This window comes from Sus scrofa, chromosome 7 (genome assembly GCF_000003025.6).
Source record: "Sus scrofa isolate TJ Tabasco breed Duroc chromosome 7, Sscrofa11.1, whole genome shotgun sequence".
NCBI lineage: Eukaryota > Metazoa > Chordata > Mammalia > Artiodactyla > Suidae > Sus > Sus scrofa.
This window is the reverse complement of record NC_010449.5, coordinates 121,387,869-121,410,737: the sequence shown is the minus strand read 5'-3', so window position 1 is coordinate 121,410,737 and position 22,869 is coordinate 121,387,869. Positions and strand designations below refer to the sequence as shown.

The following is a 22,869-nucleotide window of genomic DNA, read 5'->3' as shown; positions in this document are numbered from 1 at the left end:
GCCTTTCTTCTGTCTGGAATGTTCTTCCCCAGGACCACGGGACTCCCTGCCTCCCCTCCTCTCCCGTCTTTCTCAAACAGCATCCCTGGCGGGGGGAAGGGTGTCCTGACCACACACGGAGTTCACAGCCACAGCCCTTCCCCCCACCGCCTTGGTTTTCCAGCTGCCTGATCCCCACCTGACTCTCACTTTGTTTGTGTATCTTGTTTATTCTCGTCTCCCCCGACAACAGCGGCGCATTGCTGGTCCTCAGCACTTAGAGAACCGTCCCGTCCCGTGGGAGCTGCTCAGGAAATGCTTTTGAATGAGACTGACCTGCGGGGCACAGGGAGCAAGGGGGACGGGGAGCCGCTATCCCCACATTTCACGGTGCCCAGAGGGGGCACCCCACTCTGCCTCTCTAGAGGGGGTGTTGGGGAACACTCGTGCCCCCCACCTTGCTCTCTTGGCCCCTTGGGGGCGAGTGTTTTTATTTACTTATTTATTTTAATTACTCGCTGAGAGGCCCAGTGGAGGGGAGCCCTCGGGAGAGGGAGGTGTCTGGTGAGATGAGGAGGCAGGAGGAGCGTTGCTTCTGGCAGGGGCTCCGACGTGGACACTCTGCCTCACACAGTGGCTGAGCCCTGCCCTCCTGGGGCTCACGGCCTCCCAGCCGGGACGGATCACAGAAACAGGGGTCTGGAGAAACAGGCCTGTCCGGTCTCTGGGGTCAGGACAGCCATGGCCTCCCGGGGCAGCTGGACACCGCCCAGTGGGAGGAAGCCTCTCTGTGTGGGGCCAAAATTTGCAGCCCACTAGCCCAAGGATGCCCAGATAGGCAGGCCTCCTGCCCCCCTGAGGGCCACGCCAGTGCCCTTCCTGAAGCCTAGACTAAGGGTGCACTTCCGAGCCCTCCAGCCCCCACTGACCCCCCCCCCACCGCAGGAGACCCAAAGCCCTTGTGTGGCACCCAGGGCCCCTTGCTTGGCCACCTGAGCCCTGGGCCCAGCTGCTCCTGTGCCACCCCCTCCACTCTTTCCCCTCGGGGCCTCCCCTGACCCAGGAGTCTCCCTACCCTGGCCTCTGGGTTGTCATTGTTGACTGACTGGCACCACGGGCCAGGACCTACCAGCTCAAGAAGAGGTACCTCGGGGGCGGGGCTGGTTACCTGCTTGGACCCACCTGGCGCCTCCAGCACAGCTGCCAGTTGTCCCTTTTCCTCCAGACTTCCTGCTCCCTCCTCTTATCTCCTCCTCCCCACCCACCACCCCAGCAGGCCCAGCCCCTACCCCTCACTTCTAAACCTGATTCTTGTGGAGGAAGCCTTCTGGGCTAATTCTCACTAAGCCATGAATGACTACCTCGCTTTGATGTCTCTCTTTGGGAGACAGGGCTTATAAATGGACCCTCCATGTGGACTGTTCTCTTTTACCTTCTTCTGCCCTGCCCTTCAAGGTCTCCTGTCCCTCCGGCCCACTTGAGTCCCCACACCTCTGCCAAGGCTCTCTGATGAAGTGTGTGGGTAACAAGGTAGATTTGAATCCCAGGTCTGCCATGTACTGGCTGTGTGGCCCTGGGCAAGTTTCTGAATCACTCTGATTCTCTTTCTGCATCTATACAGATCATAGGCATTCCCTTGTGGCACAGCAGGTTAAGGATCTGGCATTGTCACTGCAGCGGCTCGGGTTGCTGCTGTGGTGTGGGTTCGACCCCTGGCCTGGGAACTTCCACATGTCTTGGGTGCAGCCAAAAATAAATGCAGGTCATAATCATAGTACCTGATTTAGGTTGTCTTGAGAATGAACTCGTGAATGTGGAGCTTGGCACATGGCTAATGCTATAGGGGGTGGAAGGGTAAGTGGGGAGGGCAGGGCAGGGACCAGGGACCAAGGGCATCCTGGAGAGGTCCTGGGTTAGGGCAGGTCACGCTGCATCCCACAGTCCAGGGTCATCAATGAGCCTCCTGCAGTCCTGATTACCTCTTTGATCCCTAGAATTCCAGAAAACAGACCCTGCCACCGATCCAATTAAAGTGTGCCTGGGTCTGTTTGCAGCGGTGAGCCAGCACTGGGGTGGTCAAATTAGCGAAGCCAGCATGGGTTCCATGGCAGGCGGCAATGAAGCGCATCATCAAAGTATTGAATGGTAGCCCCTTCTCACCTGGGCTCCAGGGCAGGAGGACAGGTGCTGGAGGGTAATTTAGGAGCCTGGGGGGAGTTCCTTGCTAGGGGTAGGGGCAAGCCAGTGGTTATTCCCCCCTCTCCTCCCCACGACACCCCCCTTACTCCCCAGCATTGACTCCTGCGGAGAGCAGGTATGGCCACAGGGCAGGGGAGGGGTCCAGGGCCAAAGTGTGTTTAGTCCTGCCCTCCAAGCCCCCCAGTCTAGAGGGGGAGATGAGAGCATGGATGACCAGCAGTGCTGGGAAAGTGGGGGCCAGGCCAGGGTGCCCCAACACAGCCAGGGCTCGCCTTGCCTCTCCTGAGGCAGCCCACCAGCCAGGCAGCCCCCAGCCCAAGCCTACCACCACCGAGTTCCCCCGGCTGTGGAGCTCCCCTGGGGCTCCTGGTGCCTGGAGCGGGAGACCGGACACTTGACCTGCACTCAGGCCCTTCTGCTGGCTGACAGAGGCTGGGGCTTCAGCCACGCTCATCTCTGAGATACGCCCTGGCCATGGCCATGAAGTCCTCACCTCCTGGCCGTGGCTGAGGCTGTGGCTCCTGCACAGGTGGTCGACCTTCGTGGGAGCACATGACCCCTCCTGCAGGTGCTAGAGACGCTCCGCCCCAGAGGGTCCGTACCAGATAAAGTACAGCCTGCCCCATGGAACTGAAACACGTGGAAATCAATTTCACAGAGCAGCCAATTCTTTATCAGGCTGCCTGAATTCAACACACAGCTAGATGCTTAGTTAGTGTAAGAGCATCCCTCTGCCATGTTTGGGACATAACGCTAAACCCTTCTTGTTGATCTGAAATTCACATTTCCCCCTCTCGAGTTCATTTCAGGGGGTTCAGTCCTTGCGGAAATCAGAGGGCGACTTCTTTTGGCAGAGAGCCAGTCAAACAAAACCAAACCACAAAGCCCCAGACCTCAGAAGCGGGGAAAAGCCCACAGCACAGGACACTGTAGAGGGGAATTGGGGTGGGGACATCGGGAAGCCTGCAGCCTGTCCACCTGGGGTGGGCGCCTTCCCCTCTGAGCCTCAGTTTGCTCACCTATAAAGTGCATTCACTGGGTTTTTTTCATTCATTCAGCAAATGTTTACCGGGTCCTCCTGGTTGCCAGGCTGTGGCTGCAGGGGCTGAGGACATAGCAGGGAACAAAGCAGACAGAAAGCCCTGTCCTGTGAAGCTGCCACTCAATCGGTGGTGCGGGGGTGGGGTACAGGGAGAGGCTGAGGGTACATACAGGCCTGGCAGGGAAAGTGGGCAGGGGATGCCTGCGGAGCTCAGGGAAAGCCTCGCCAAGAAAGGTGCATTTGAAAGTTGAGTGAGGGAGGAGAGGAGCAGCCGTGGTATTAAATGGGAGATGGACTGGGCAGCAGAACAGCAAGTGCAAAGGCCCTGAGGCAAGACGGTGCTGAATGTGGCTGGAAGGTGAGGTCCTGGTGGCGATGGGGAAGGCACCTGCTTGAGATGATCAGCCTGAACAGTGGGGTTGGACTCGAGTGAGGTAGGGGCTGTGGGGTGGGTTTTGAGCAGAGGAGGGGACTGGATCTGACTTAGCCTTCGACAGTGACCCTCTGGCTGAGATCAGGTGAGTGCAGGAGCCAGAAGCCAGTGAGGAGGCTGTGCAGCAACAGAAGTCAGACTCAGGGTGGTGGGCAGTGCTGGAAAAACCGGAGGGTATATTCTGGAGGCAGAGCCAGGGAGCAAAGAAAGGAGCCAAGGGTGCCTCCAGGCTCAGGGGGGCATCGCCTTTCCAGAGCGGGGGAAGGCTGTGGATTTAGGGCCAGCGGAATGGAGGACAGGTGGCCCTGCAGGTCCAGGCTGCCTGCAAGGTACCCAAGCAGAGTCAGCAGGGGTGTGAATGCCTGGCCGGGGGGACATAGATTGGGAAGTCCTCAGCAGAGCGATGGGCTTTGTGACCGGGGTTACTGTGGGGGGAGCGCACCCAGAAAAGGAGAGAGGCCGGAGGCCCCGCAGTGTCAGGAGGTCAGGGAGACGAGGACCTGCCACGGAGGCAGCCCGCGAGGGCAGCCAGGTGCAGGTGGTGTTGGCAGGAGGAGGCGGGGCACGGCCATGTCCTTGGCCGCTAAGGGCTCAGGTCACGCGAGACCTGAGACGGGACCGGCAAGAGCTGGTTCACTAGCATGGGGGGACCAGAGCCAGGTGGGTGCTGGTCCCAGCAGAACTGGAGCAGAGAACCGGGGTGGCACCTGCAGGGTCAGCAGAGGGTTTTCTCAATACGGGAGGTGCACCTGCATGTTGGAGTGAACAGGATGGGGAGGGAGGGAGAGATGGGTGGTTTGGGAGAAGGGGAGACTCGCTGGAGCCGCGCCTGGAGTGGGCGGAGGGGCTGCCTGGCGGGTTGTCTGTAGTAACAGGCGGGCAGATGCTGGTAGGTGGGGAGACCTGGTGGTGGCATCTGTGGAAGTTCCCTTTGGGTGGCTTCTTCTCCCCCCCCCACCCCCAGCAGACAAGGAAGCGAGGTCATCCGCTGTGAATGGGGGGGGGGAGAGAAAGGATGACGTCATTTGCTAGGCAGGTGAGGGAGGAAACAGGGACTGGGCCCCAGCTCAGTCCGATGAGCAGAACGTGAGCCCTGTCACCAGCCGTGTGATTTCCTGTCTGTGGAGAGGTGGCCCTAACCGGAGTGGGCACGGCCCCCGTGTTAGTATAAAGAAGGCAGGGGGCGGGGGGGGGGGGGGGGAGGTGACAGTGAGGAGGAGGGGGGTGAGGGCCACGGGGAGCTGGGGGCTTTGATGGGGTGAGGGAGTGAGCTGGGAAGGGAGCAGGTGTCAGAAGTGGGATGGCTGAGGGGGCGCAGCATCCCTGAAGGAACAGTGGGGCATCACCATGGGCCTGGGGGCTCGGCTGGGGCCTTGTTCCCCTCCCCCACCCCCAAGCACTGCAGGGCCTCTGCGGTGTCACTGTCCCCATCGGAGTTCCAGCCAAGTACTCACTGTGCACGCTTCCACGCCACGCGGTGCTGGGGCCCCACGCTCCTGCCTCTGCCAATCTCCTCTCCCAGCCCTGAGCTCTGGAGGCCCTTTTGACTGGAAGGAGGTGACAGGGCCCTAAGCCGGGGGTCGGAGCCCTGGGTTTGGCCTGCCCTCACTCACATGTGACCCTTCAAGTCATATGGCTACTCAGAGCCCAGGTTCTTTGTCTACACCGCAGGTCTGATGAGGACCCATGTAGACGGTGGTGAGTGTGGGGGGTGTCCAGGGTCTATGGCTCACTGTCCTAGGGGGCTCTGCTGTACTGGGGGGCTCCACTCCTCCGCAGACCCCGAGAGCCCTGCTGTTTATCTCTGCTCCTCTTTCTGGGGGCCGGAGACCCTCGGCCCTCTCCCCACCAGCCTTTCCTAAAAGACCTGTTAGGAGTTCAGGGCCGCTCTTCTCTTCTGAGACCAGAGTGGCCCAGAAGCCAAGGGCAGGCACCTCCAGCACATGGCCATCACGCCTGGCCCTCATCAGGAGCTAGGGACAAGGGAAAGGAGCAGTCACAACTCCTGCACCCAAAGAGCGCCCCCAGCACTGCGGGGGTAGGACAGAGAAGCAGAGAGGGTTCCTGACACATTGGGAGATCAGGGAGGGCTTCTAGGAGGAGGGGAGTAGACTGAACCAGAGAGCAGGGAAGGGGCTGTGCCGAGCAGGAGGGCAGCATGTGCAAAGGACCAGGGGCAGCTCTGCAGCTGCTCTGTCCACCTGCCCGGGTTGCCCTGCTTTGCCCTGGCCCCGAGCACCCCTGGGTCTGCCCACCCACTGAGAACTCACAGGCCGCAGGGTCGCCAGCTCCTGGCAGCACGTGGCTCTGCCTGGGCAGAGAGGGGGCAGCAGGAGCAGAGCTGCAGCCGCCTGATAAGATGAGGCGGAGGCGACATGAAACGCTTCCTGCGGCATCTCCCATCTCCTGTCTCTGGGCGGAAGGATCAGTGGAGCGGCCATGTCACCAGACTGTGGGGAGGGGCAGGGATGCTTCCACTGGACGACCTTGGACAGAGGACGGGGAGAGGGCAGGACAAGGCACGCACAGAATTTGTGGAGTCCCTGCCTCCTGTCCAGTCCTCCAGGCTGTAGGCCCCAGGCCAGCACTGTGACAGTCCCCTCCCCCCAGTACACACACACACACACACACACACACACACACACACACAACCTTCCCCAAGGGCTGCTGCGCATGGCCTGGTGCCATGGTGGCAGTGGCCAGCATCCCTGTCTCTTGCACATGGTATTGCAGAGTCAGCCCAGGGGCTGAGCAGGGGCTGGGCAGGCATGTCTGAGCCACAGTGCGGTGCCAGCCAGATGCCCGGAACTGTTTTCTCGAGGGAGAGTCTCAGAGGCCCAACAAGAAGCAGGCTGAGCTGTCCAGTGGGACCCAGGCCCAGCCCTCCCTGTTGAGGCCCCGCCCTCCCTGTTGAGGCCCCGCCCTCCCTGTTGAGGCCCCGCCCTCCCTGTCGAGGCCCCGCCCTCCATGCCGAGGCCCCGCCCCTGCCTCCATCTGCCTGGCCGTGGTGCCTTGGGATCAGGACGTGGGGGGCTGGTTCAATGAAAAGTATAAAGGGCTGCAGCTTGCTCTAAAATCGGGCATCTTGAGGTCACGGGAAGACCAGCTGGCCCAGTGTTGAACCCCAGGAGGCTGTGTGCCCTCGTCGCCATGAACCTCAGTTTCCTCATCTGCAGTAGGGGTGTGGTGCACCCTCCCTTACCGGGTGGCCTGAGACTGGGTGGGTAGGGGTGTGCGGGCGCCTGGGGTGGGGCAGGCTGGGCGGGCTAGGGTGTCAAGGCTCCCCACAAGCCCCTGGGTGGGGAGGAGGTACCCTGAGTGGGAGGGACTAGGTGCCATCCTGGCTGAGGGGCCACGGGAACAAAGTCACCAGGTTGAGAAGCTGCCTGTAGTGTGTGAAGAATGACAAGCAGTTTGGTGTTGCTGGAGCATGACTGTCAGGCCACAGCCTGAGCGCCGAGAGCAGGCTCGAAAACATGGCTGTGCCATGGAGGTGGCGGGGGGAGGGGGCGGGGGGAGAGCTGCACGACCCGATGGCTGCTGGCACCTGGGGGCTGGTGGATGGACGCTCCTTCAGCCCAGCCCTGCCCCATCACCACACCCCAGGAGGGCTGGGAGCCGCCGGCATGCCAGGGAGCACCTCTGCCCCCAGAGACCGTGTCACCTGGGAGCAGGGGAGGATGTCCCCGTGGCCCTCTCATGTGTCCTTCCTCCCCTGTGCCCCGCACAGCATCACGGGAGCAGGGCAGTCTCAGCCTCACCCCAGGCTAGCTGTGTGATCTTGGGAGAGTTGCTTAACCTCTCTGGGCCCCAGTTTTCTTATTTCAAGGAAGAGGCCCTCCCCATGCCACAGACTGGAAATGAGAATTGGTTGTCTGTGACAAATGCCTGTGTGTGGCCAGAGGCCAAATCCGGGTCAGGTCACAGCGCTGAGCTCCAGTCCCTGGGCCTCCAGGCAACCCTGCCCCTTGCCTGGATCCCGGTTTCCCCAGGGCCCCAGCCTCCCTCCTTCTCTTCTCAGAACTCGCCTTTCGTGAGTCCCCCAGTGGAAGGGCTTGCTGGCGTGGGGACTGGCTGGCGAGGGCTGGGAGGGGGACCCTCCCCGAATCACCGGCCTCAGAGGAGTCCCCGAGGGCAGGTTGGGTCTCTGGCTGCTCCCACAGGAACCGTCCCGTCCTGCCCCTGGTCCCCCTTCACTCGGCAGCACTGGTGGATCCTGGGACTGGAATTCCAAAGTCCAGTTCAACTGGAGACCAAGCCGCTGTCCCTCCCCTCCCCGTCCCCACCACCTACCAGGCCCAGCCTGCCCATCAGCCCAGGAGACCAGGGTCGAGGGCAGCCCAGGTCACAGATGGGGCAACGGGGGCTCACGGAAGTGGTGATCTCAGTACAGTTCACGGCCCAGGGCTGAGGGCTTCCCTGCCCACCCCCCAGCCTGTCAAATCAATCCTTCAAACCTTTTTTTTTTTTTTTTGGTCTTTTTGCCTTTTCTAGGACCCCTCCCGCGACATATGGAGGTTCCCAGGCTAGGGGTCTAATCGGAGCTGTAGCCACCGGCCTACGCCAGAGCCACAGCAATAAGGGATCCGAGCCGCATCTGTGACCTACACCACAGCTCACGGCAACGCCGGGTCCTTAACCCACTGAGCAAGGGCAGGGATCGAACCTGCAACCTCATGGTTCCTAGTCGGATTTGTCCTTCAAACCTTTTTTTTTTGGGGGGGGTGCAAATGTTATTCCTTAGTAAAAATTTTTTTCTGATTTTTCATCCTCACTCTAAGAAATATAACAAGTCCAGAAGAGGATAAGAGAAACATTTGCAATTGCCCAGAATCCCACCACGGGCCGATAACAGCAAAAACATTTCTTCCCTCCCCTTATTTTGTGCGGCCGTCTACACCCAGTTATTTTGTCAACGGGATGCTGCTGCTTTCTCTTAACGCAGACGCTTGCCCACGTCTCTAAGCATCCTTCCAAAGCCTGACATCCGGGGCAGCATCTTCCTCCCATCAGATTCCCAGCAAGGCCACAGGGAGCCTCCCCTGAGGGAACACAGGAAGGGGTGACGGAGCCTGAGGCGCTTGTGTAAATCCTGTGACCCACCAGCAGGGCGGCGCCGTCTGTCCACCCAGCACCCAGACAGGCCACAGGCAGGGTTGCTGCGAAGGGGTCCCAGGAAGGGTGAAGTGGGTTCTGTTGTGGATCTCTAACATCCACCAGGTCCCACCGCCCCCAGATTCCCCCCCCATATTGTCCACACACAGCAGCCCGTCAAAGCCTCCCAGGGAGCTTGCGGGCTAGAGTCACTCTGGCCCTCCATCCTCCTTGCTCCCCAGGCTCTCTGACCCATGAGTTCTGCAAGGAAGTTACCTGGAGCTGGGGAGACCTTGCCCCCGCTCCACGACTCCCCTCTGAGGCCGAGATGGAGGATGCAGGCCTGTGGGTGGGGACCCTACCACTGGTGGAACTCAGTGCCACCCATGAGCTCAGGCATCCAGGGCTGGCAGGTGCATAGGCTGGGGAGCCCCCACCCCAGTTCCTACACCGCCACCCCGCCACCGTGCTGGTGACAAGGACTTCTCTTGCCGGGTGAGAAGTCATGTCTCTGTGACTGCGTGCCCATGGCGGGCCCGGCCTAGGCCCTGTCCCCCGTTCTGAGCAGCTGTGTCCTCTTCGCCCACAGGCTGCGCAGCCCCTGGGTGCCCTCATGCCTCGGGCAGCCCCGCGTCCTGCAGGGCCGACTGGCCAGGTCCTCGCCCTCGCTCTGGGACAGGTAACACACCTGTTGTCTCCCCGGCTCCGCGGTGTCTCTGCGTCTGGTCCCAGACGTCCGTCCCGCATCTGCATCAGCTCCCCGAGAAGAGGCCAAGAGTGGGAAAGGGTGTTGGCTGCCAGCGTATCCTCACCGCTGCTTCCCGGTCATCCTGTCTCGGAGGCGAGGCCCTGGGGCCCCCCCAGCCCAGCCGAGGGCTCCGGCCTCTGAGTGGCCAGAGGGGCTCCTGGTAGAAGGCGGGCGGGGCTCCTCCAGGCCCCGCTCTGTGCCAAGGGAGCCCATCTTTCTTCCCGGTGAAGTGGGAAAGCCTTCTGGGGGCTTCCCGCGGGCCGGGAGGGACCCGTGAAGCAGTCACACACCCCACACCCAGCTGGGTTCAGTCAGAGCGTGATCAGTTCGCCAGGATACAGCTGTCCTTCGTGTTCCCTGGTGGCCTAGCAGTTAGGGATCCGGCGTTGTCACTGCTGTGGCTCGGGCCACTGCTGTGGGCGCAGTTTAATCTCTGGCAAATAAAAAAGAAAGAAAGAAACGAGGTGACCTCCCGGGGCCGCAGTCCAAGCAGGGCTTCCCGAGCCCCCCAGCCAGGAGGGTGACCCAGACTGGGAGGGCAGGGCTCGAAGGATGCCAAGCCTCCCTGTGCGGCTGTGAAGGGGCTGTTTTCAGGAGCCCAACTCCATACCCAGGGGGAGGCGGAGGGCACTGAGCAACTCCCCACGGTGCCCGCCTGCCTCTGGCATCTCCTGCGAGAGTTGGTGACCCAGGGGCGTGCAGGACCTCAGTGACAGCCCTGCTCCCCAAGGGGGCACACATCCCCATTTTACAGATGGAGAGACTGAGGCCAAGGTCGGGCAGGGTTCAGACTAATGCCCTGGGAGGGAAAGGCAGGAAGGATGGCGGCCCCAAGCGAGTGACTGAAGACCTGGGGGTGCCTGGGCCAGGGCCCTCCCCAGATCAGACTGAGGAGGGGGCACATCCAAAGCTCTCAAGTGGCTGACTGCCAGGACGTGGTGATGGGCTGTGAAGGGCGGGGGCAAGCAGGGTGACTGTGGCCTCTCAGGGTCTGACTGGTGACAGGGGGTGGCCATGTCCTTCCCAGGGGTGGGGAGCACAGACGGCAGAGAGGGGTCAGCCTGGGAGCGCTGGATGTGAGGTGTCTGTGGGCCATGGGGGAGGAGAGGCTGGGGGGCGGCTGGACGTGGGGCGGGGGGTGCCCTAGAGAGAGGCCAGGGCTGCAGACAGAGGCCTGGGAGGGTTTGCGTGTGGGTCAGCATGGAGGAGATTTGGCCTGAGATGTGCTGGGTGGAGCCAGGGGCAAGCCAGGGCCCCGAGGACCAGCCCGGGTTACTGACTGGAGCTGCAAAGATGGGGAGAGACATGGTGGGGCACTGGGGGGGCGCTGCTGTGACCGAGGGGCCGGGCAGGCATGTCCAGGGCTGAGGCCCAGGTACCTTCAGCAAAGGAGAAGGGGGCAGGAGTCAGGCGCTGGGGGCGCCGTCAGCCCGGGACTGGGTGGACGCAGCTCAGGGACAGGTGGTTGTGAGCAGCCCAGGGGAAGCGGGAGCAGCATTTGGGGAGCGGTGGGACAGAGCCCCCAGTGTCTCTGGAAGGCCATCTAGAGGCCAAGGCTACACGGAGGCTGGGGCGGGCCGGCTCAGTGCAGCTGGCTGCCTGGGGAGTGGGCGTCTCCGATGCCCCCCGGTGGGTCCCGGCTCTGCGCAGAGCCCACCCCGCAGCCCCGTCATATTTGCCTCCTACACTTGCCTTGTTGATGAACCTGTTCCCTTGTTCATTGTCTGTCTCCCCTTGAGACTGTAAGCTCCGTGGGACGGGGGCCGTGTTTGTCTTGTTCCCGGCTGAGGCCCAGGGAACAGGGCGGGGCAGGCCAGGAGAGGCGGGGAAGAGGGTGCCACGTGGATGCAACATAGGATGATACGGCTGGGTCCCGTCAGGAGTGGACAGTGATGGCAGGGTCCAAGCTGAGGCTGCAAGTGGGTGGCTTGGAGAGGTGGGGAGCGGGGGCTCAAGTGGCCACATCCCCTCTTCCCAAGGATGCAGACCCCCCCCCAAACCCTGTGACCGAGGACTGTGGGGGGACTGACTTCAGGGGCTGCTGCCCCAGCCCCACACCTGACCCCATGCCTAGAGGGGGCCCTGGTAACATGGAAGAGCCCCCAGGGAGCTCACCAGCACCCTGGGGAGAAAGGCCTGGGCCTGGGCAGGCTGGGCTCTGTAGCTGCAGGGGGCTCAGGGTGAGTCAGTCAGGGGTGCTTCCTGGAGGAGGCGGCTGGATCCGCGTGGGCAGCTGCAGGCGCTCTGCCTCTGGGCTCCCTCCTTGCTTATCACTCTGCATCTTTCATGGGGACCAACTCTTGCGAGGACCCGCCCCGCCCTTGTCTGAGGTTCTCAGAATGTAGGCAACTCTATTTTATTTATTGTTAAAAATGTAGGAATCCAGGAATGCTTAAGTGAAGTTTGCTGGGTGTGCGCTGGTGGTAACATGTGTGGTTTACACGCAGGGCCCGAGACAGAAGCTCACACTGCCCCGGGCACTGGAGGAAGCCTCCTGCCCGCCCACAGCAAACCCACCAGAAGTGACCAGCCCAAAGGGTCTTGGCTTCAGATAGTCCCTTGCAGGGCTGTGCTTGTTCCTACAAATGGTTGGCCCGCTTGGGCCCGCATGCCAACCTGGGCACCTCTCTGGAGTCAGGGCTTTGTGTCGCAGGGCAAGATGGGGACGGTCATGGGTAGATGGCGGGGACCAGCAGCCAGGTGTTTGTGACTGTAGTACAGGGGGTGACGGGGGCACAGTGCAGGGGGTGACGGGACACAGTGCAGGGGGTGACGGGTGAAGTGCACGCCCAGAGCATGGAACAGCAGTTGAAGCTTAGCTTCATTCGAGGCTGACACCCAGCAGAGCTCCCCTGGTGCCCCTCACGCACCGCGCTGCAGTCCCTTCCCTGCAGAAATCAGCCCTCTCGGCTCTTAAAGGTGAGTCCTCGCCCCCTCGGCCTCTGCGTGCCCAGCCAGGCAACAGAAAGGCGCCTCAGGTCAGCCCCACTTAGGTGCTTCCTGGGAGCTGGGTGGCTGCCGACAGGAGGGTGTGACCCCTGCCCTGGTGGGGTTCACGGCCAGTCCCCTGGGTGTGGCCACCACACCTGCCCCTGCTGCCTTGTGCCCAACTGTAGCTCAAGGAACTTTATGGCATATGGCTCAGAGGGTAAACCATCCAGTGTGCTTTCTGAGCTTGGGGATGCAGCATCCCGGGGGGTCCCAGAGGTGCCCTCAGTCTTTGGGGAAAATAGAGCCTCAAGAGCCAGGCCTGGCTCCGGAAGGCTTCCTGGAGGAGGAGAGACATGCACAGGCCAGAGGCTTTCTGAGTTTTTCGTGCTCTGTGCAGGTAGCCGGCCTCTGCCGTGGACACTGCCTGGGCCTGGGGCATCGGAGCCTAGCCTCTCCCTGGCCCAAAGGTCACACGGCCTGCTGGGGCCACCAAGCCAATTGGGGAAGAGAGGTCTGGTCTAGGGTGTGGCACTGCCACCTCTGGGCCTCAGTGTCCCCAGCCAGGGCCATGGAGGTGAAAAAGTGGGGGTCCTTGTAAGCTCTACCACCTGATGATGGGCCCTCAGACCCAGACCTAGAGACCCGGTGTGAGGGGCGCTCTTTAAAACAGAGCCTAGAAGCCGCCCGCAGCACCTGCCCCCCAGGGCCAGAGACCCCGACCCCCAGGGGCCGTAGGCCTCCAGTGCCGCCCGGGATTGGGGGTGGTGCGTGTGTGTGTGTGTGTGTGGTGCGTGTGCGTGTGCACTCGCGTGCGTCGGTGCGGCCGGGCGCCCCGGTGCGCACCGACGTCACGCCTCGAGCTCAGCGCCGCGGCCCGGGCCGCCGCCGCGTGTCGTTGCAGCGCGCTGCAGGAGCAGAAGGGCGAGCTGCGCAAGCGGCTGTCCTACACCACCCACAAGCTCGAGAAACTGGAGACCGAGTTCGACTCCACCCGCCACTACCTGGAGGTCGAGCTGCGCCGCGCGCAGGAGGAACTGGAGAAGGTCACTGAGAAGCTGCGCAGGTAAGGGGGCGGGCTCGCGGGGGCGGGGCCTGGGCGGGGCGGGGTGCCGGGCCGGGGACACAGAAGCAGCGGTCACCAGACCCAGACTGGTTCACCAGGGCCCCAGCCACTGTCACCTGGGTCTCTGATTGAAAAGTGATGACTAGCCCTAGAGATGAGCCAGCCCGTTCCCTTGAGCAGCACAGAGGCCAGGGAAGTGTCAGGCGAGGTGTGTGGGACCCGGAACAATTACTCCTTTAAAAACAAAACTTCTAAAAAACACCATTCTGGGAGTTCCCGTCCTGGCTCAGTGGAAACGAATCTGACTAGTATCCCTGAGGACACAGGTTCGATCCCTGGCCTTGCTCAGTGGGTTAAGGATCCGGCGTTGCCGTGAGCTGTGGTGTAGGTCACAGACGTGGCTCGGATCTGGCGTTGCTGTGGCTGTGGTGTGGGCCGGCGGCTACAGCTCCGATTTGACCCCTAGTCTGGGAACCTCCATATGTCACGCATGTGGCCCTAAAAAGACAAAAATAAAAAACACCATTCTGCACGTTTAAGATGAATGTTTTTCTAAAAGTATTGCACACGTCTTAGCTTCTTTTTAGGAAGAGTTAAAGAAATGCAAAGTTTGCTCTTGGCTTGGCTGGTTTTCCATGTTTGCAGGGCATTGGATTGACAGCAGGCCAGTTTGTCCCTTACCCCTTTAATGCCTCGAGCCTCAGTTTCCCCACTGGCAAGACGATAACACGACACTCAGGGTGGCAAGAGGGTGACCACACTCCTTCCGCTGTCGCACTCCGTGGCGGCAGTGGAGTCCCACCGAACACTTGCCCCCACCTCAGTCTCCTGGGGAGGCGGGGGGACGACAGTGCCTAGTCACTGTGCGTCTCCAGCACTTACCCCAGGACCCGTCATGTAGCCTTAAGTCTGCTCCTTGCTATGAACTATAAAGCCCTTAGCCAGGCTTGTAAGGACTCTGGCTAAAATGCGAATGAACTGGCTCTGAGTGAGGACCCTGCGGGGTCACTTCCCTTCTCGTCTGCAAGGGTCCTCAGCCCTGGCCCACGAAAGGCTGTGGCAAGTTAGCTTCAGTCCGATGGTTCCTGCTGTGTGCAGCGGAGCAGTTGGACGGGAGCAGGACCTGTGTTCAGCCCTCAGCGGGCTGTGTGGCCGCGGAGGTCCTGGGAGGGTCAGGCCGGGCCCAGCAGTGACCTCTTTACCGCCATTCCAGGATTCAGAGCAACTACATGGCGCTGCAAAGGATCAACCAGGAGCTGGAGGACAAGCTGTACCGCATGGTAAGGGCCTCACCCCACCGCCATCCAGCACCCCCAGCCCTGGGCCCCCAGCTCTGGAACGCGGAGCGGGGGGTGCCAGCCTGGCTGGCATCCTGTTGCCCTCGTGGAACTGAGCCACAGGCCTTGTTCCCACGCTCCCACCACCCACCCCACCAGGGGCTGGGCCGGTCCCACCATTTCCACCCCCAAGGATGCTCTCAAGACCAGGAAGGTGTAGGTTCAGAGCCGCCCCCATCAGGATGCAAGCACCGGCCTGGAGGCAGGTTAGCGGGGCCCCGAGGGAGAGAACCCGCTCTGGGGCTGTGACCCGGCCCAGCAGCCAGCCCTGGGAGGCCAGAGGCCAGAGTTCAGGCCCCGGGTGAGCCAGAGCTGGGTCCCAGCCCTGACGGGGCCTCTCACAGGGCCTCCCCGCTTCCTGTGAGAAATCAACGAGATAGGCACCAGTGCCTGGCCCAGGGCAGGCAGACACCCTTCGGAGACCCTCCAGCCATCAGCAGACAAGCTCAGCAGCCCAGCCTCCGTGCTGGTGGGGGGCCTCTGTTTAGAGGAGCAGGACTTGTGACCGGAACCTCCTGGGTTCCTCTGACTTTAAAGAGAAAACTTCTAGAGCTGGCCCCCAAGGAGGGGGCCCATGGGCTTCTGGAGCCTCCCTTTCCCTGAGTTAGGGGTTCCCTCTCTTTCTAGTTTGCTCGTGAGCTGGTTTTGTGTTTGCAAACCAGGAATGCGAGTTCTCCACCTGCCTGCCTTGAAGGTGCTGTTGGAAAGCAGCCCGGCCCAGGGCTGGGCCACCTCCCCTTGGGACCCTGGACAAGGGCCCTTTCCTTTCTGAGCCTCAGTTTCCCAATCACTGTCTTCACCCGGACTCCCAGGAGGCAGGATGCCACTGTCCCCATGGTGCAGATGAGAAGCAGGCTCCAGGAGGCCGTAGCTTGTCGCGGGCCTCTTGGCTCCTGGCTGGCGAAGGGGGATTTGAACCTGGGTGGGTCTGTGCGCTTCCCCCTGCCTTCCCTGGCCACCACACTCCTTATCGGCTAGAAGAAAGTGCACAGAAGGCCAGGAGGAACAGCTGGATCTGAGCCCCAGGCCTTGGCTGACCCCCGATCGCCTTTTTCTTCTGCCTGTCCCCCACCCGCAGGGCCAGCACTACGAGGAAGAGAAGCGCGCTCTTAGTCACGAGATCGTTGCCCTCAACAGCCACCTGCTGGAGGCTAAGGTGACCATTGACAAGCTTTCGGAGGACAATGTGAGTGTCGGGCCCTTCTGACCCTGAGGGGCAGGCACAGGGCCAGGTGGTTGGACGGGGCAGCCAGGACCTCAGGGGGCACCTGGGCAGCTGGGGAGGGACAGGGGCTGCCTCACCAGAGACTGGCTGCCGAGGGCCTCTGGGAAGACCTGCTCCCGGCAGGAGACGGTCTCAGGGTTGGGACAGGGCCACGTTGTCCCCGTTGAGGCAGGGTTTCCTGAGCCCAGGGCTGGGCGTGGCCACTCAGGACTCCTTCCCCGGGGGCATCAGAGCCCTGTGGCTGCCCGTGGCTCCTGACTTCCAGGCCGCGTGAGATGGGCCCTGCTGCCCTCCTCGGACCCCTGACAGCCAAGCGCCCACTCGCGCATGAACCTCTGCTCCTTGCCAGACCCCACGAGGCTCTGCACACATGGCTTGAACAACACAGGCGAGCAGGTTCCCTGCGCAGGCGGAGCGCACCTCTGAGTGGGGAGGAAGGAGAGTCTGCAGGACAAACCTGCAAACAACGTAGTGAGTTAGAAGCGCTAAATGCTGCAGAGCAAAACAAAGCGGGCAGCAGTGCTAGGAGCTGCCAGCTGCAGGGTTGGCCAGTCTCTGCCGGGGGCTTCTGGAAGAGGCTGCCGAAGGCCAGCCTGAGGGGGCAGCCACGGGACACTGGCGGAAGGGTGCTCCTTCCAGGTAGAAAGAGTCACCAAAGGTGGGTCTGGAGAATGTGAAGACCAGCAGAGACCAGAGTGGGCTCTTGAGGGGAAGAGAGGCCGAGAGTCTGAGGTCAGAACAACAGGGGGCCATGCTGTGGGGGCTCCTATAAGAATCTGGGTTTTATTCTGGGTGAAGTGGGGAGCCATGGAAGGTTCTCAAGCCGAGGGATAGCCTGACTGGACTTACACTTTTCCTGGGCTTTCATGGCTGCTCTGCTGAGGACAGACCCTGGAGGACAAGGCTGTGAGCGGGGAGGTGGAGGAGGCAGCAAGGCAGCCTGGGCCAAGCGTGATGGCAGCTTGGCCATGATGGCAGCCCTGAGCTGCAGGACACCTGGCCCTGGTTGGATTGAGACTGTGGCAGCAGGCAGATCTCGGGGCCCGTTGGTGGACGTTAGACTCCCCCATCAGAGCCCTGACTGTGGAGGGTCCCTGGGTGGGGGTGGGGACACAGGCCCAGCCACAGGCACAAGCAACAGAGATTTTCCAAAGATGAAACCAAAGGCCCCTGGGTTCCCGTCATGGTCCAGTGGAAACAAATCTGACTAGGAACCATGAGGACACAGGTTCGATCCCTGGCCTCGCTCAGTGGGTTAAGGATCTGGCATTGCTGTGAGCTGTGGTGTAGGTTGCAGACGTGGCTCAGATCCTGTGTTGCTTGGCTGTGGCTCAGGCCAGCAGCTGCAGCTCCAACTCAACTCCTCGCCTGGGAACCTCCATATGCCACGGGTGCAGCCCTAAACAGACAAAAAGACAAAAGAAAAAAGAAAAAGAAAGAAAAAAAACCCCCAAATGCCGTTGATTCTTACTGTTTGCGTCTGTTTTCAGCTCAGGGGGCTGAGCCAGTCCTGACCCTTAGGCACCCCCATTGCCAGGCCCCCCTCTGAGACGCGGGGTGGGGCGGGGTGGCCGGCTCATCCCCCCTCGCTGAGGCCAGCTCTCTCTGCCAAGTTCCCTTTGGGGGGACTCAGGAGGCCAAGGGCAAGGAGGCCCTGCGTCCACACCTGGGGCCTCTTGGACTTTAGGGACCCCTGTGGGGCTCTTCTTCTACCACGGGCCCCCATCCCGTGGGTGGTTCCCACGCGGGTCAGCGGCAGGACTGCCTGGCAGGGTGCTCCCCTGTGCACTAGCAGCTCCAGGGCAGAGCCTGGGCCCTCTTTCTGCAGGCCAGAGCCTGAGGCCCAGGCCCAGAGGGGGTCCTCGTCCTGCCCACGGTTCAGCCGGCCGGGCGCTGGTCGGGGTGGCAGGGACCTTGGCGATGGGCGAGCCTGTGCCACGCGGCTTCTCTTGTCTTCTAGGAGCTGTATCGAAAGGACTGTGATCTGGCGGCCCAGCTGCTGCAGTGCAGCCAGACCTACGGCAGAGTCCACAAGGTGTCCGAGGTACGCTGAGCCCCGCCGGCCAGGCCCACCGCTGCCTCCGGACCCCCCGGCGGCCTTCCTTGCAGGCCCCACCCTTGAGAGGGAAGGCACTGGGGGGCCCGAGCCCCTCCGGCTCTCCTTGCTCCCGCCGCCCCGCCCACACCTTCCCACCAGCCTGGACAGCCGGCCCAGTGCCCCCACTTCCCTGTTTCCCCCGGGGCCGCTCCCAGGCCCTCCTCCGTGAGCCCCGATGGGGCAGAGTGCCCCTGTGTGAGCCTCACAGCAACCCTGTGGTTTGGTTCGGGCACCGTTACTGACAATGCCCATTCCAGAGAAAAGAACACTGGCCTCACCGGGCCACAGGCCCTCCGGACTGGGACCCAGGGCTCCCACCCCAGCCAGGCGGCCCCTCCCCTCCACGGACTCCCTCACCGGGGCCTTGTCCACGTCCCCTCTCCCTGATCCTGGGTCGCACCTGAGACACTCACAAAATAGATCCAGCAGCAGCAGGACGGCCCCCACGAGGTGCCAGGGAGGTGCTTGTGCGGAAACCGCCAGGCGCCTGGCCTCGATCTCGGTTGCATCTGTTTCGGGGTCTGTCTGGTTTGGGAGCACCCAAGCCGAAAGCGCCCCCCCCCAGAGACCCTAGGGCTGGAAGAGCACCCTTGGGGGTGGCCCAGGAGGGGCCCGAGTCAGAGCCTGGCTCCAGCCTCCATGCTCTGTGGGGCCCTTTCCGAGCGGCCTGGGGTGGGTGGCGGTGGCCTGGCCCCTTCCGGGAGCATCCTGGGCGTGGGCTGCAGCTGGTGGGGTGTGAGAGGCCCTGGGCAGGTCCCCGTCCGTCCGTCCGTCTGTCTGTCTGTCTGGCGGTCCGTCTCTGCTGCCAGTCCCGGGCTGACCGTGACCCCTGTCCCCCGCCTCCTTGCGCCCTGACCCCCCCGCAGCTGCCCTCTGAGTTCCAGGAGCGCATGAGCCTGAGCATGGACAAGCCCAGCTGCAGCCTGCCCTCCCCGCTCTGCCGCCCGGCCTACGCCGACAGCGTCCCGGCCTGCGTCATGGCCAAGGTGTTGGAGAAGCCCGACCAGGCCAGCCTGTCCTCCCGTCTGTCGGATGCCTCGGCCAGCGACCTGGGCTTCCGCGACGGGCTGGAGAAGCCGGGCTCCCGGCCCCCCTACAAGGGGGACCTCTACTGCAGCGACACGGCGCTCTACTGCCCGGAGGAGCGGCGGCATGACCGGCGGCCCAGCGTGGATGGGCCCGTGGCCGACGTGGGCTTCCTGCAGGCCCAGAATTCCACCGACAGCACGGCCGATGAGGAGGAGGAGGCCGAGGCGGCTGCCTACCCTGCGAGCTACCGGCACGAGGCCTTCCCGGGCTACGCGGCCTCACTGCCCACGTCCAGCTCCTACTCGAGCTTCAGCGCCACCTCGGAGGAGAAGGAGCACGCCCAGGCCAGCACGCTCACGGCCTCCCAGCAGGCCATCTACCTGAATAGCCGCGATGAGCTGTTCGGCCGCAAGCCGCCCGCGGCCTACGAGAGCAGCCCGCGCTATGCGGCTGCCGCCGCCGCCGCCGCCGCCGCGGTGGCCGCCCCGCTCGAGGCCGCGGTAGCCCCGGGGTACCCTCGGACTGTGTCCCCGTACCCGGCCGAGCCCTACCGCTTCCCGGCGCCCTCGGTCTCCCCAGGGCCCCAGCAGGCCCTGATGCCCCCTAATCTGTGGAACCTGCGGGCCAAGCCGGGGTCAGCCCGGCTGGTCGGGGAGGATGCGCGCGGCCAGTGGCGGCCCCTGAGCGTGGAGGACATCGGCGCCTACCCCTTTCAGGCCGCCGCCGCCGCCGCTGCAGCCGCTGCTGCAGCGGCCGCTGCCGCTGGCGCCGCTGGCGCCGCTGGCCGGGCCTCACCCTGCAACTTCAATGATCGTTATTTCGGGGGCGGGGCGGGAGGCTCCGGGGATAAGGCCGAGGGCCGCGCCAGCCCCCTCTATGCCAGCTACAAGGCTGACAGCTTCTCGGAGGGCGATGACCTCGCCCAGGGCCACCTGGCCGAGCCCCGCTTCCTCCGGGTGGCCGGCGAGCTGAGCCTCAGCCCTGGGCGCGCGGCCGACCCCCTGCCCAGCTATGCGGCCAGCGAGGGGGATCGGGAGAGGCTCGGGGTGCAGCTGTGCGGGGCGAGTGGCAGCCCCGAGCCCGAGCACAGCCCCCGTAGCTCCAGGGATTCCCTGGAGCCCAGCTCCATGGAGGCTTCCCCGGAGATGCACCCCTCCGCCCGCCTCAGCCCCCAGCCGGCCTTCCCTCGGGCTGGCGGCTCGGGGCTCAGCCGCAAGGACAGTCTCACTAAAGCCCAGCTCTATGGGACCCTGCTCAACTAAGCGCCCGCGTGCAGGCCTCAGCCACGGCCACCCCCGCGCACACACGTCCCGGGTCCCCAGGGGTGCAGCCTCGCCTCCCCAACACCCAGCTCCCCGGCCCTGCAAACAAGGACCCCTCTCCACCTAGCCCAGTCGAGCCTGAGAGGGGGACCCCCAGCCCACGTGTCTCGTCCGCCCCCGTGGCACCGTGGTAGAACGTTCTTTGACCTACCGCTATCCTTCCCCGGCTGCGATGAGCTTTCCCTGCTTTTGTAACGTGCACCTCTTTCTACAGTGCAGAAGCGTCTTTCTTCACGCACTGGGCCTCCAGCTCTCTGGACGGCGGCCTTGGCGTTGCCAGCGCAAAGCTCCTTGACTTTCCGGCGAGGGCGAGATGGGCCTGCCCCTTGGAGGGAAGGACGGTGTCCGGCCGAGACACCCCAGCAAGCCAGTGACAAGGGAACCCCAAAGCTCTGCCCACGAAGAGGGGAACCGAAATGGGTGAAGGGATGAGAGACGTTTCCAGCTATTCTTGCGTGTGGCCCGCCCCCGTCCCCCCCAGCTCTCCCGTGGTCTGTAGTCCCGAGTGGGGCCGGTGCTCGTCCCCCAGTGTCCCGCTCCCTGGCACCACCTCGCTCTACCTCAGATGCAATGAGGCCCCCCGACCCCCGGTTTCCGTGGCTTGCTTTCCTGTTGTCTGTGATGCATGCCCTGTCTCAGTACTGTATTTTGCACTCAGTAATTAAAGTCATCAGTGGAAAGAAATCGGGTTTTGGTGGTTCCTTCTCCCTACCGCCGTTCGATCTCGGGAAGTGTGGCCCTGGGGGTCTCCGGCGTCCCGCCCTCTCTGTGGCCGGCGGGGCGGGCTTCTGACCGCCACACTCCTCCCCCAACTCCCAGACACCCAGTCTCCCCTGCTCATCGTCACCACTGCCCTCCGTTCCTGACGCTCCCCCAGACCCCCTTTCTCTCCTCCTCGCGTCCTCAGGCTGTCTTCCTTCCTAAGATTCCTCAGGATGGCCTCTCGTTCAGCTTCGCTGCTGACAAACGCTCCTGGGTTTTCCCCCCTCTGAAGATGTCTTTATTTTGCCTGAAGGCTACTCTCACCAGGGAGAATGTCAGCAGGGGGCTCTTCCCCTTCCCCCACCCCACCCCCACACACAGAGATGTCCGCTGGCTTCCTGTTGGGGTGGGGCTTGCCCTCAGTCCCTCCCAGAGCTCTTCGTGGTGCCAACCTGTCTTTTTCTCTCCAGCTGCTTAAGATTTTCTCCCTCTGACTTTGGTTTTCTGCCATTTCCCGGAGGTGTGTCTGATTGTGGATTTGTCCTGCTTGGTAATCTGTGTTTTCATCAGTTTTTGAAAACCCGCAACTATTTTTAAAAATATGTCTCTATCCTCTCCTGGGACTGCCATCAGAACCCCTGACCGTGTCCCAAACACCTGTTGCCCTCCCTCTGTATGACCTATGACCTTGGGGTCACCATGCTCAGTCTGCATGTGTCTCCCCAATTCTCTCATTCTCTCCTGCTGCCTCCGTTCAGCTGTCAAACACAGACACTGAGGTTTTCGTTTTAGTGATTGATGTTTTCCATTTCTAGACATTCTATCTGATTATTTTACAAACCCACTGTGCCGCTTTCTAATAGCTTCCTATTCCCGGAGATACTTCCAAGCTCGTCTTTTGTTTCCTTAAACGTAGTGGACACGGCCGGGTCACTGCCCGGATCTGGCGCTTCCATCACGTGGGGTCTTTCAGGCCTGTTTCTCTTGGTTCCAGCCCACACCGCCGTGTTTATGCCTGGCTATCCTTAGTGTGCTCACGGATGCCCTCAAAGATGCACCTGTGAAGGTGCTGCAGGATCTAGAATGGAGGCCCCTTCTTCAAAGGGGCTTTATCTCTGCTTCTCCCAGACACTTCCTGCTGCGAGGGGACCACCGAGGCCCAGGTGCACACCTGAAGTTCCCCAGCCCACCCAGCGTCAGGTAGCTCCAGGGTGCTTGCTCTTGACCTGCCACTGCAGGAGAGGTCAGAGCCCCAGGTGCCCCCACCCCTCCCACGGGAAGCAGCCTCCAAGGGGAGGGGGGCTGTGGAGAGGCTCGGGATTCAGCTCCCTTGTCTGGGGCCCAGTTTCCCTGTGGGCAGGTGGGGACGCGACCCTCACCAAACAGGGGGTGGGGGTGGGGCAATTGGGAGGGTGGAGAGGGAAACACACAGCCTTGGCACCTTGCTGGCCCTCACTCACAGACGCGCTCAGAGGGGCCCTGGGCCTCGTCAGTCCCACATGGGCTGTGCAACTGGACAGCAGGGCTGGGAACCCCAAGGGCTTTGCAGCCTGGCCCAGAGACCAGGATCCAGGCCCCAACGCTGTCACCTCAGGGCCTGAGCGTCCAACCCCAAAATGGCCAACAGACCTCACAGAGCTCTGCAGCCGTGGCCTCCAGAGCCAGCC

The 22,869-nt window shown here is 62.5% G+C and overlaps 1 protein-coding gene across 6 annotated transcripts in view; it reads left to right on the top strand.

Moving 5' to 3' along the window:
• The window catches only part of BEGAIN (brain enriched guanylate kinase associated), a 44,867-nt gene extending 23,683 nt beyond the window's left edge, over window positions 1-21,184 (top strand). For 3 of the 6 annotated variants that reach the window (XM_021099731.1, XM_021099730.1, XM_021099732.1), the window contains exons 3-8: window positions 9,337-9,426; window positions 13,328-13,489; window positions 14,703-14,769; window positions 15,905-16,012; window positions 18,012-18,095; window positions 19,016-21,184. In XM_021099731.1, the coding sequence (XP_020955390.1) occupies window positions 9,337-9,426; window positions 13,328-13,489; window positions 14,703-14,769; window positions 15,905-16,012; window positions 18,012-18,095; window positions 19,016-20,440 (1,936 nt within the window). In that variant the 3' untranslated portion in view covers window positions 20,441-21,184. The remainder of the gene's footprint in view (window positions 1-9,336; window positions 9,427-13,327; window positions 13,490-14,702; window positions 14,770-15,904; window positions 16,013-18,011; window positions 18,096-19,015) is intronic. The other 3 variants (XM_021099734.1, XM_021099733.1, XM_021099735.1) reach the window with 1 other exon arrangement.